At 34.0% G+C, this 13,453-nt stretch overlaps 1 protein-coding gene across 10 annotated transcripts in view; it reads right to left on the reverse strand.

Annotated features, from left to right (window-relative positions):
• The window catches only part of LOC126887699 (serine/arginine repetitive matrix protein 1), an 88,879-nt gene extending 75,426 nt beyond the window's left edge, over window positions 1–13,453 (reverse strand). For 2 of the 10 annotated variants that reach the window (XM_050655366.1, XM_050655360.1), the window contains exons 1-4: window positions 13,312–13,453; window positions 8,139–8,251; window positions 6,610–6,704; window positions 1,678–1,810 (exon numbers count right to left, since the gene is read on the reverse strand). In XM_050655366.1, the coding sequence (XP_050511323.1) occupies window positions 1,678–1,810; window positions 6,610–6,703 (227 nt within the window). In that variant the 5' untranslated portion in view covers window position 6,704; window positions 8,139–8,251; window positions 13,312–13,453. Of the gene's footprint in view, window positions 1–1,677; window positions 1,811–6,609; window positions 6,717–8,138; window positions 8,551–12,918 lie in introns of those variants that run through there. The other 8 variants (XM_050655361.1, XM_050655362.1, XM_050655363.1 and 5 more) reach the window with 8 other exon arrangements.

Consider the following 13,453-nt stretch of genomic DNA (forward strand, 5'->3'; position numbering starts at 1 on the left):
CCAGTCCCATATACTTTGGTATTTCTGGTGTTATTTTATCATGTCCAGGAGATTTCCCATTTTTAAGTTTCTTTATTGCTGTTTCTATACTGTCATTTGTTATTTCTTCCGTGTTTTCTTCCTGTTCTGTTCTTTCTTCATTTTCTCCGTTGTTTCTGTCTCTGTTTACTTCATTACTAGTAAAGTTACTCTTCATTACTCTTGAAAGTGTTGCTTCCATTGTTCCATTATTTCTTGATCATCTGTTATTATTTTTCCATCTGTGTCTTTTATTCTTGTATCTCTTGTTGGTTTGTCTATTCTTATATTTTTCATTGTTCTATAGAAAAGTTTCTGGTTTTCTTTACTATTGTATTCCATCTGTTGTCCGAATTGTATCCAGGTCTTTTCTTCTTCTAGTTTTATCATGTCTCTTACTTTCTTCCTTTCTTCTTTGTATGCATCGTAATTTTCCTCTTTTTTGTTCCCCAAATAATTTTTCCTCAGTTTGTTCTTCATTTTTACATGGTTTTTGATTTCTTCATTCCACCAGTTCGTTTGTTTAGTTTTGTTGTTTTTCCTGTATACCCCACACGTTTCTTTTGCCGATTCAGTTAATATATTTTTAAGTACATAGTTGCCATTTTTGTTCCAGATTGCTGTCCTGTATTGGTCTCATCAAGTTTGTTATTTTTAAGTTTGTCAGTTCTTCATATTTTTGAGCTACTTGTTTGTCTCTAAGCTTGTAGTTTTTAATTGTTTCGAACTCAATCTTTTTTCTATTGCTCTTGTTTGGGGTTCTCCCGCTGCTGCTCTTTTTTCATTTGGTACTATGATTAAGAATGCTAAGAGACAACGTATTTAACACGCTATTACACGGTGTAGAGGCCTTGACTTTCAAAGAGAACAACATAAAAAATATTGAAAGTTTCGAGATGTAGTGCTACCATCGAATACTGAAGACACATTACTTCAAAATATAATGCAAGGAAAAACAGAAGGAAAACAGAATCCAGGCTGTAGAAGAATGTCATGGTTGTGGAATTTGATAGAGTGGTTTGGCTTTAGGTCAGCTGTAAACAAGGTTAGGATAGCCTTGATAATTTCCAATCTCCGATAGGAGTGACACAAGAAGAAGAATAACAAAACTGTACCACACTATAGAATGACATCTGGTGGGTATCGGACTGGACGATTGCTTCCTCTTTTTTGCCTTTGCCTGACAAAAATAATTTATTTTGTTTTAACGTATAATCTTTTTGATTAAAATTAAAAATTATACTTTTGTAATAACAAAACCTAACCGCGCTAGAGCTACAGGTTTAGGCGTAGGGCGTGCCGAAACACATTCAACCTGCACTCTGAAAATTTTCAGAAAGTAGTAAACTCACTCAAATGAAGCAATTAAAACCATTTTTAAGACTTTTGTAATCATTTACAAAGAAGTTGATGTACTGGGTACTAGAATAATAAACACAATGGTTATAATTTTGGTTATATAGTATAGAGTACAGAATACCCGTAAATTTAGATAGAATAAAACTTAATCTACTTTAGAATATAAAATACTTTATGTAAAAAATTATCCACCTTAACTTACCCGAATTAGTATTTAAATGCTAATGATTTAAACTAACAATAAAACTCACAAATATGACTATCTAAAGTCACTTCAAAAATTTGAAATTATTTATTCACCTGTTTGGATCTTTAGCTTCGACCTCCAAAAGTTTTTTGTCCCAAAATACGCCAGAATTAGGTGATTTTTGAGCCCTAGCTTTTTTCATAACATTATCAATTTCTCTTCTTCTGCCAGCAGGTAAACTAGGGTCTGAAAATAAAGTTTTCCATAAACACTATGGAATTTTCGTTTCCTTTCTAGTGTAAATTATAGGCAATTTTTAAACTAATTTGGTTTAAAACCCCTTTTAGTACATATATTAGAAAAAAAGAAACAATAGACTGATTAAAATAGCTCGATAAGACATATTATTCGTTGTAACGTATTTTATAGCTTAATTCCATTTATATCAACAGTTTTTAGTTATTACCTTTGAAGAGGTTGATAATCTAGGAATAAACTATTTTACATCTTTGCCATTTTTAAAGTCTATTGGTAAAATTTATGAGAGTATTCTTGTCTTTATTAATTTTTTTTTAAATACCGTTATTGATTTTGCTTTGGTCCTAAACATAATGTTGTTTATTATTCATATCATTGTATCTCTTTTGTATTATTCATTCCAACAATAGGTAATTCATCCATCCCATTTTTTAAATATCACTAATATTTGCTCATGAATGAGCACATGAGCAGACACTCTTGATACCAATACATATTTTATCTGGGAAAATATTTTGTTCACTTTTAAAAATATCATTGGAATTTTGCCAAGCTGAATAGACAGGAAGTGAGGTGAAAATTATTAACCTCTCCTTGTCTTCAGCATTCCCTTGGTTTGCAAGTAATAGAAACCACAATAGTGTTACCAGAAGAATTGTTTTAAGAACTTCTTTAAAAATTCAGAATTTGCATCTATGAAGGATGGTAACAAATTATCAAAAGAAATAGAAATACAATGAGGGATGTATACTTTCTCTGCTGCTCTTTAACCTATATTCAGCCAAGCTAGTTCAGAAAGGACTATAGGAAATATCAAGTGGAATTAAAGTCAAGGAGAACCATAAATAACATCAGACAAGCTAATATGTTACTAATTGCAGAGTTGGCTGAAGAATTGAGGTTCTGATGAATAAGATTGTAGATATTAGTGAAGACTGGTATCCCGAATAAAGTAAGTGCCTCCTAGTGGCGGGATACAGGCAACAATACATTGGTTTATAGGGGAGTCCTTACAGTAGGGATCCTGGCCTATACAGAAAAATGCAGGCGGGTGTGGGGTAATACTGCACTTTGGTTGCATTGGTGGTGTATTGGCTAAATGTGCAGGGCAGGGTATGGTGCTGATAGAAAAGGCATTCAGGCATCAAATATCCAAACAAAATCGTTTCAGACCATAAAAATGAAAAGACCTTCTCCGAAGATATAAAAACTTATACTGAAATGATGGCATCTCCTGAGGTAAAATATACCAGAAGTAAAATGAGCCCCCGTTCGGATCTCCGGGTGAGAACTATCTCAGGGGGAACACCATTGCAGGTTAGAAAAATCAGGATAGGGTTGTGGAATCTTGGTAGTCTTACAGGTAAGAGTCTGGAGTTAGTGGATGCGCTCAAACGAAGGAGAGTTCAAATTGCTTGCATTCAAGAAACTAGGTGGAAAGGTCAAAGGGCGAAAGAACTAGGTGAAGGTTACAAATTGTGGTATGCAGGGAGTAGTAACACTAGAAATGGAGTTGGTATAATTGCTGATAGTGAAATGAAAGATAACGTAGTGGAAGTTGTAAGAACGAGTGATAGAATGTCAGTGAAATTTGTAATTGATAAAGAGGTATTGAATGTTGTGTGTGTGTGTATGCTCCCCAAATAGGTCTGGGTGAGAATGAAAGAAGAGCTTTCTATGACCAATTAAGAGACATCCTGAGTGATATTCCGTCAGAGGAGAAATTTATAATAGGAGGTGATTTCAATGCACATGTGGGCCAAGCCAAGGCAGGATACGAAGCAATACATGGGGGATTAGGCTTTGGAACTACAAATGAAGCTGGAGATGACATGCTTGAATTAGCAACAGCATTGGATATGGCGATTGTTAACACATTCTTTAAAAAGAGAGAAACTCAACTTATTACCTACAAAAGTGGACAACATCAATCCCAAATAGACTACTTCATGATAAGGAAAGAAGACATACATGAATGCAAGGACTGCAAGGTAATAGTTAGTGAGGCAGTAAGCCAACAACATAATCTGCTTGTTCTGGACACGAAGTAAAAAGCGAAACTAAACAAAAATATCGGAGAGGACCACAAAAAATCAAGAAGTGGATGAGAAAGAAGGTCTATTCAGGAGAAGAATAGTAGAAAAAATATGCAGGAACATGAAAAGAAGCCCTAATACAATTTAGAGAAAAATGGCCAGTTGTATTAGAGAGACTGCTATTGAAATACTTGGGAAAACGTCAGGAAAAAAGTTTGAGGATAAAGAGACTTGGTGGTGGTCAAACTAAGTACAAAGAAAAATAAAAGAGAAGAGATAAGTATATAAAAAGTGTCAAGAAACCAGATCCGACACAGATCTTCAAAACTATATGGTGGCGAAAAAGGAAGCGAAAGTAGCAGTAGCAAAAGCCAAAGCAGAAGCGTATTCAAACCTATACAATCAACTTGATACCAGGGAAGGCGAAACGAAGATATATAAAATAGCCAAACAGAGAGCAAAGAAAGCAAAAGATTTTAATCAGATTAGATGTATCCGAAATGAAAATAATAAAATACTAGTTCACGAAAGGGATGTCAAAAAGAGATGGAGAAAGTACTTTGACAGCTTATTAAATGAAGAATTTGACAGACTGCCTGTAGAGTCAACGGAGACAGTAGCAGCAATGGTCACCAAAATAACAAACGAGGAAGTGGCTCAAGCGCTTCAAAAAATAAAGAAAGGAAAAGCGGTAGGACCAGATGATATTCCTGGGGAAGTATGGAGAGCATTGGGAGAGACAGGAACAAGGTGGCTAGCAGGTCTATTTAATAGATTTATGGAAGTTGGACAAATACCAGACGAATGGAGAAGCAGTATACTGGTACCTGTTTACAAAAGCAAGGGAGATAGCCAACAATGTACAAACTACAGGACTATAAAACTGCTTAGCCACACCATGAAAATATGGGAAAGAGTAATTGATAGACGGATACGTGAAGAGACCGAAATATCCGAGAATCAATTTGGCTTTATGCAGGGCAGATCAACAACAGATGCAATTTTCATTATAAGGCAGTTGATGGAAAAATCATCTTTGCGTCTATCCATGTCACTCTTCTTTCTTCCAATACATTTCCGATTACTTCATCCCATGCCTTTCTTGGTCTTCCTCCTGTTTTGGTTTTCAATATTTTTGCTTCCCATACTCTTCTCACTGGTATGGTATCTTTCATTTGGTGTAAATGACCCTACCAACTCAGCAGTCTCCGTTCTATAAACTCGAATATAAATTGTGTTTTCAGTTCGTTCTTTATATCTGTGTTCCTCATTCTATCTGTTTTGGTAGCTCCTTCAACTGCAATTTTCATTATAAGGCAGTTGATGGAAAAATACAGGAGTAAAGAAACAAACGCTCATATGGTATTCATTGATCTTGAGAAAGCATATGGTAGAGTTCCTCGAGAGATTCTGTGGTGGGCACTCAATAAGAAAGGAGTCCCTGGTGAATATGTAAAGATTGTGAGGGATATGTATAAGGGAGTAACGACTAGTGTTAGGACAGGTTTGGGAGAGACTAATAAACTTCATGTGAAAGTAGGATTGCACCAAGGCTTTGTGCTTAGTCCGTATTTATTCTCATTAGTTTTGGACCAGATAACAGCGAAACTACAGGGTAACATTCCATGGTGCTTAATGTATGCTGATGATGTCGTGTTAGTAGGAAATAGTGAAAGAGACTTAAAACAAAAACTGGAACAAAGGAGGCAAGGTCTGGAGGAAAAAGGTTTAAAACTTAGTAGGACAAAAATAGAGTACATTTTTGGAATGTATCTTTGGATGGTGAACTGATTGTAAAAAGCAACAGTTTTAAGTACCTGGAATCGGTATTACAGAGTAATGGAGAAATAGATGGAGATGCATGCAGTAGAATTAGGGCTGGATGGATGAAGTGGAAAGAAGCGAGTGGTGTGTTGTGTGATAGAAAAATTCCAATGGAGCTGAAGGGAAAATTCTATAAAACAGCCATAAGACCGGCTAGGATGTACGGAACTGAATGTTGGGCAGTGAAAAAGAACGAGGAACAACAAATGCATGTGGCGGAAATGAGAATGCTTAGATGGATGAGTGGAGTGACAAAGAAGGATAAAATTAGAAATGAGTATATTAGAGGAAATCTAGGTGTGGCACCAATTGATGCCAAAATGAGAGAGCATAGGTTAAGATGGTTTGGTCATGTTCAAGGTCGAGATGTTAATCACCCAATACGAAGAATAGCTGAAGTGCAGATTCCTGGAAGGAGTAGGAGAGGAAGACCAAAGAAGACCTGGGGGGAGATTATAAGGCAGGACATGTTGGTAAAGAGGATTAACATTGATATGACCCAAGATAGAATTGTGTGGAGAAATGCAATTAGGGAAGCCGATCCGGCATAGGGATAAGGCAAAAAGAATGATGATGATATTAGTGAAGACTGGACTTACTTTATAGATATATGAAAAAGACAAAATTGATGATCATTGCAGACACAACAATAAGAGACGTTATGAATTAGGGATGAACTCGTTCAAAACGTAAAAATTTCAGCGAATTTCATTTGGCTTATCGCAATGCTCAAACAAAATAAATTGATGACTCAATTTTTGCTTATGTAGTCAATACAATTTATGTATGGACCCTGACGGTTAACTGAGGTGATGGTTAATGGAGAGACAGATAATCGAGGTTCCACTGTATGCCTAAAGTTCCTCTTTTTCTAATATAAGTGAATTTATTTTTGATAAAATAAATTTATATTTTATTTTTGTATACCTGTAATTCGAATTGCCTGGGGTTTTGTATCCATTCTAAGTTTTGCTGGCACATTTTTCCTATCTCTACTTCTACTTCTTCGTCTTGAAGACATTCTATAAAATGTCCTATATCCATTAGATATTGGTAATAAAACTTATACAAAATGTATTTTTTTTTTATAATTATCTAATAGACTTAAACCCTTAAAACATCTACTCATTTTGCAGTCTATATTCAATTTTGTTTATAAATATTTCAAAATGAAAGTTTTTGTGAACCAAATAATGTATAAAATTTACTATTTTATTGGGAAATAAGCCACAAGTTAATTTAAAAATGAAATTTATTCATGTTTCAACTTCTACGTTGGAGGTCGTTATCAAAATATGATAACAACTTAAAAAATTGTGTCTTATGTTCTAATAAAATAGTAAATTGTATAATATGCCACAAAGAAACAGCTTCAGAATAATATTAATGTATAAAAAATATAAAGGGCCATTTATATTACACACCTAAATATAACAAATAATTAAAATGTCTACAAATATGTGAAATATGGATACACTTTGAAATATTAAGGATGTCCTTTCTACAATTCAAATATAAAAAGTATTAATGTGTAAAGATCTATGATCTAAAATAATATGAGATACAAAACTAACCAAAGTTTGTGCTGCGATTAAAGTGTCTGTAAATTTTTTTTAATATTCACAGTATTACCAGAAATCAGAAATAGCTTCGAGACTATTCAACAAAAAAGGGATAACTTTCACATAATAAAAACATTTTAGTAAAATTGTGGATTGTGGGTTAGGCCACTGTTGCTCTGAGCACACCTCAAATATATTAGCTGACATGAAACAAACTACAGAAAGACCAATTCAACCCAATAAGCCTTTTTGGTTTATGCCTTTTGGTTGGTGTTTCATTGGCACCCCTCTAGGCAAATATCTAGATCCACCAGTGATAGGGGGAGACCATATAGATGGGCACATGCTATGAAATGAATTTACAAAACATTTGCAATATAAATCAAAATCAATTATCAAAAACTACATCCTAATTATTTTTCTAATACAGTAAAACCTCAGTTAACCGAAAACTTTTTAACTGAAAAATTTAACCAAAATGGCTGACAGTTTCAATAATTTTGTCAATAAAAAGTAAATTTTTATCTCAAAACAGAAACAATTTGATGATAATTTGTCAACATTGCTCAATCGAATCGAATGAGGCTAAACCTTAGGACGAACATTACGAAATCACCTTATAGTATCTTTTAATACCAACTTTAACCAAGAATACTATGTAATTTGATACAAGAAGAATACAAAAAACAATGTTATCTTTAACCAAAATTCTTGTTATCTGAAACGGTCTCCTCCTGATTGTTTCGGTTAACGAAGGTTTTACTGTAATTCAATTGTATCATTTTGTAAATGAATGCTGCAAAATGAGAAGATATTTACGTCTACAACAAGCATTTAGTCTATTATATTCTCAGCTTATTTAAATAAAATTGTAAACAGGTGTGGATAACTCACTTTTTGTTAATTTTCTAAATGTTGTTTTCAAATAGAGACCACAGCTTCAATAGTGAAATTCTTTCCAATAAAAAGCAACACTTGGAAATCGCATGCTTTACATTATTACGACGCTAAAACCACGAATCACGCGTTAATATCAACGAATTTATAAATCACATTACAGAAACCGACACCATAAGTAATGTGACTTATCGTTTCGTGACGAAAAACGATCGAAATCATGTTAGTACCTAAATACCTTAAAAATACTATGGTTAATATAGGTATAAAAAACTTTTCAATTACTCTCCAACATACTAAATGCTACTACCATTCACACAAATCAGGACCTCAATCATACAAACTTAACCGCAGGCCACCAAAAATTATGCTCATTTTAAAAGTTGATTTTCTTGTGAACAGATAATAGTCCTGTCGCCAGGGGGGGTACAACGGCCTCGTTAATTCAGATGGACTTACCCAAGTTTTTTTTATGTATTTTGACCCGTAGAACACGAATTTTTTGGGTAACAGTTGATCCGGATGTCGATAAGATTGTTATAGACCAAGAACTTGAGGAATCAAATAACAGCGATTTTTGGCAAAACAAAACAATATTTTGTATTTTTTGGGTCATTTTAAGCAAAAAATATTTCTACAAGTTTTTTAGTAGGATGCACAGTTTTCGAGATAAAAGCGGTTGAACTTTCAAAAAATCGAAAAACTGCAATTTTTAAACCCGAATAACTTTTGATTAAAAAATAAAATAGCAATTCTGCTTAGCGCCTTTGAAAGTTCAAGTCAAATTATGTCGGTTTTGATTATTTGCATTGCTAAAAATTTATTGTGTTATTGTTAAACAAAGCTACAAACAACTAGTGCGTGAGTGATGTTTCTATGATTTCTCATTTAAAATCGAACGAGTAGGTAGAATAGGTACTAGTGCAATCAAGACTATTTCTACGTTACATGCGGTAAAACGCATGTAAAAGCACGGGAAACCCTACGTGTTTATAGCTTTGTTAAACAATAAAAAAATAAATTTTTACCAATGCAAATAATCAAAACCGATATAATTTGACTTAAACTTTCAAATGCGGTAAGCAGACTTGCTATTTTATTTTTTAATCAAAAGTTATTCGGGTTCAGAAATTGCAATTTTTCGATTTTTTTAAAGTTCAACCGCGTTTATCTCGAAAACTGTGCATCCTACGAAAAAACTTGTAGAAATATTTTTTACTTAAAATGGCCCAAAAAATACAAAATATTGTTTTGTTTTGCCAAAAATCGCTGTTATTTGATTCCTCAAGTTCTTGGTCTATAACAATCTTATCGACATCCGGATCAACTGTTACCCAAAAAATTCGTGTTCTACGGGTCAAAATACATAAAAAAAACTTGAGTAAGTCCATCTGAATTAACGAGGCCGTTGTACCCCCCCTGGCGACAGGACTATAAAGGATTGCAGTAATTTTTTTATTATTTTAGATTTTTCTTTGGGTAGGTATTTAAGTAGTAATTACCCTGTAGGGCAAAAGTTTTCTCAAACTTATTTTTTAAGGTTATCAGGTCTAAGAAAATAAATTCATTTTGTTAAGTTTGAGACACCCTGTAGGGAGGACAAGGTACAAGGGTGGGTATACATCGAAATCATGTTAGAGTCTTATGTTGTGTCAACAACCTTTTGTTTTTTGAATCTCCTTGATATAGTTAAAAACAAGAAAATATACGGTTTTATTCTGTAACATGTGTTTTAACCCGCGAGTAGTCGCGCCGTTAGATAGAATCTCACATTTTATCCTTTTTCGTGATAACTTGATGAAACATTTTGCAATTTTGAAGAAATTTTGTAAGTGCCTCGAGGAAGGGTGTAGTAATGCGTAGGTATTTTTTTTCTTCTTCTTTTTGTGGAATTTATGGCTTTGGGGAAAGCCAATTAGCTTTAATAATTGTTAGAAATAATATTTCTAACATAGCAAATAAATAAAAATACTATAAAATAAAAATTGGTTGTAAATTCGTACTGTGAGATAAAATCTAACATGTGACTATTCACGTTACAGAAGTGAGCGCGACTACTCCCAGGTTAACTGAAATAATACTAAAAATTAACCATATAAAATAACAGTTAACAAAACTTTAAAAACAGAAAGACACATAAAGGAAATGGTTCTGATCGATGCTTAAGTTATTCATCAACCAGGTGAGCTGTATGCACAGTGCAACATACAAGAAACGAGATTGTTTAAATGGGGGCTGTGACGTTTTGGAGTGGAATTTTCTTGACAGCAAGAACAGATTTTACTTTTTCAAAATTTCGCCGGGACCTAAGCATGGAAATGGGCTGGCCCCAACATGGTTTAACCTGGCACTGGAGTATACGGTTAGAGTTAGGCAAATGCAAACTGGATGAGGAAACCTACTGACCAACCGAACGGTTCAACTGGCTGCTTATGCTGATGATATTAATATTATGAGTAGACATCAACAGGAGCACAGGAAACATAATGCAGAGTTAAAAACACAAACAGAAATGCTAGGTCTGGAAATTAACACAGAAAAAACAAAAATAATGACTCAGACGAGAAGAAATACAGTCCCACAAAATATTATACATGAAGATGAAATTGAAATGGTTTTAAAGTTTACATACATGGGAGTAGAAATATATGCTGATGGATCAAAAGATGAAGAAATACGGAAGAGAATAACGCAGGCAAACAGAGCTTATTTTGCCCTCTTCCATATATTTCAGTCTAAATGTGTCCACCGAAATACAAAGATGAGAATATATAAAATCTTAATCGACCAATAACATGATATGGCAGTGAAGCCTGGGTCCTGAAAGAAACATCCAAAAACAAACTCGACACATTCGAAAGAAAAGTACTTAGGAGAATACTAGGACCTGTGAGGAAAAACGGAATCTTCAGAAGTCGATACAACAACGAGCTTTATCAACTTTATAAGGAAACACCCCTGTCACACTACATTAAAGTACAAATATTGCAATGGGCCGGACATGTGATAAGAATGGGAGAGGATAGGCTACCAAAAAGAGCACTGAATGCTAGAATGCAGGGAAAGAGACCGGTTGGAAAGCCAAGAAAGTGCTGGGAAGACACAGTAAACAGCGACGCACAAACCCTTTTAGGAGTCTGTGTATGGAGAAGAGCAGCCACAGACAAGCTAGGGTGGAGGCAAAAAATATAGGAGGCCAAGGCTCAATTTGGGCTGTAGTGCCGTAGAAGAAGAAGAATAACAGAATTGGTCTCTTTACAGAGGTCTCCTTAAATAGTTAAACATACCTTAAAGAGATTTTCTTTATTCTGAACACTTTGTTCCTTTAGCACCTTATATAGGAAATAATTTCATCTTAATTACAGAATAGGTAATTAATACAGAGCTGTGGGAAAGAACAAAGCAAACTAACATATCAACTACAATCAAGGAAAAAATTGGAAATGGATTGGCCACACTTTGAGGAAACATCAAAGCAACATAGCAAGACAAGCACTTGAATACCAACCAGAGGGGAAAATAAAGAGAGTTAGACCAGACAACAGCTGGAAAAGAACAACAATGAGAGAACAACGAAAAAATTGGACTATGATGGGGTGAAGTCGAGAACAGAGCAAACAATAGAATAGAAACGAAGCAACTAGTAACAGTGTATCCAGACAATAAAAACAAAATATGCGCTGTCCCGGCTGGACAGCAATCTTACACATTTGGCCAAGAAACGCATAAGCGCCCAATAATACTCCACAATGAGGGATGGAACTAGAGAGAGAATTACATTAATAAACATGAATCCTATTGACAACTTATAGGATATTGTCTGTAGACAATTAAGACTTTGTTAACCCTTTTCTGTTTCCCTGCAAGATATAGAAACTATGCTTACTACTATCTGAAACTCCATATACCAAAATCAAATAGCCTGCTTAATATCCAGTATGCCTTAAGCGATGTTAAGCTTTTATTAGAATTAGAGAGAGAATATGTGATATTGATTTATGTTTCTTTCTGTTATGAAAGTTTTGTTAACTGTTGTTATTTTTTATTGTTAATTTAGTATTGTTTCAGTAAAACACATGTTCAAGAGTAAAACTGTCTATTGTGTTTGTTTTTAAAGATATCAGGGAAATTAAAAAATAAAATGTTCACAAAACATGAGACTACAGCATGATATATATTATACTAACCCTTGTACTTTGTCCTCCCTACAGGGTGTCTCAAACTTAAAATAACAAAAACATTTCTTTTCTTCCACCTGGTATAAGCTTAAAAAAGAAGTTACCTTTGTCCAACAGTGGAAATACCAAAGAAAAATCTAAAATAATTAAAAAAATAGAGGAATCTCTTAATCTGTTCACCAGAAGATCAACTATGATGAGCACAATATTTTGTGCTGGGTAACTTTTACCAATATTAAATAAAATTAAAAAGAAAGGAAAAGAAAATTTTTAATGTTTTTAAGCTTCAAGGTGACTTTTTTACCAAAATGCTAATTAAAAACTAGTAATTACATAAACACACATTATACATCATAATGAAAAAGAAGAAATTACAGTAAATGAGGTAGGTTAATGACCTTTGAAAAGGAATAGAATATGTGAATAATAAAAAAGAGATATTAGATACTATAAAAACATGCGTACTTTGATTGTTTCTTTAAGTATACCGCTTGAATAATAGAAAATAAAAAATGTAGGGTGAAAAAAATATGGGCTGAATTCGGCTCTGAAACCAAGCACACTCCCTATCAACTCTACACTCTACTAAAATACTTGACCTGTAATGAATGCTGTACAAGTTTAAAATAATACTAGAATATTGGTTTGGCTCGGATTAGCGAAAGTAGCTAGCAAATCGTATTGCCACCCACGGTTCACGGTCGCGAAAGCACAAATAAATAGGTCACCAAAGGTGGTGAGAGGGAGTCACGAAAAAATCAGTCCGCACGTAAAGAGAATTTTCTCAAAATACACTACACTTTATAAGTCTGTAAGAGATTAAAAATGAACACTTGAACACTTCGCGTCGTCAATTGATTGCCCGAAGACGATACCGAAAATATCTAAATTTACCTGGAAAGAACACGACGCGTCGATATGGTTGCAAGCGAGACCAGAAAATCAATACACATTACACAAGTATCACCATCTAAACACTACATTTCACTTACTTTATTTGAACGAAATATTACTTTTCGCCTAATAAACAATATAGATTATTGTTTATAGTTTCTTCCAAGATTTTCTCAAATATTTCGACTACAACCTGAGCAAAAACTTTCCTTTATCGAGCTGCGAATATGACATACTGAA

This window comes from Diabrotica virgifera, chromosome 7 (assembly GCF_917563875.1).
Source record: "Diabrotica virgifera virgifera chromosome 7, PGI_DIABVI_V3a".
Lineage (NCBI taxonomy): Eukaryota > Metazoa > Arthropoda > Insecta > Coleoptera > Chrysomelidae > Diabrotica > Diabrotica virgifera.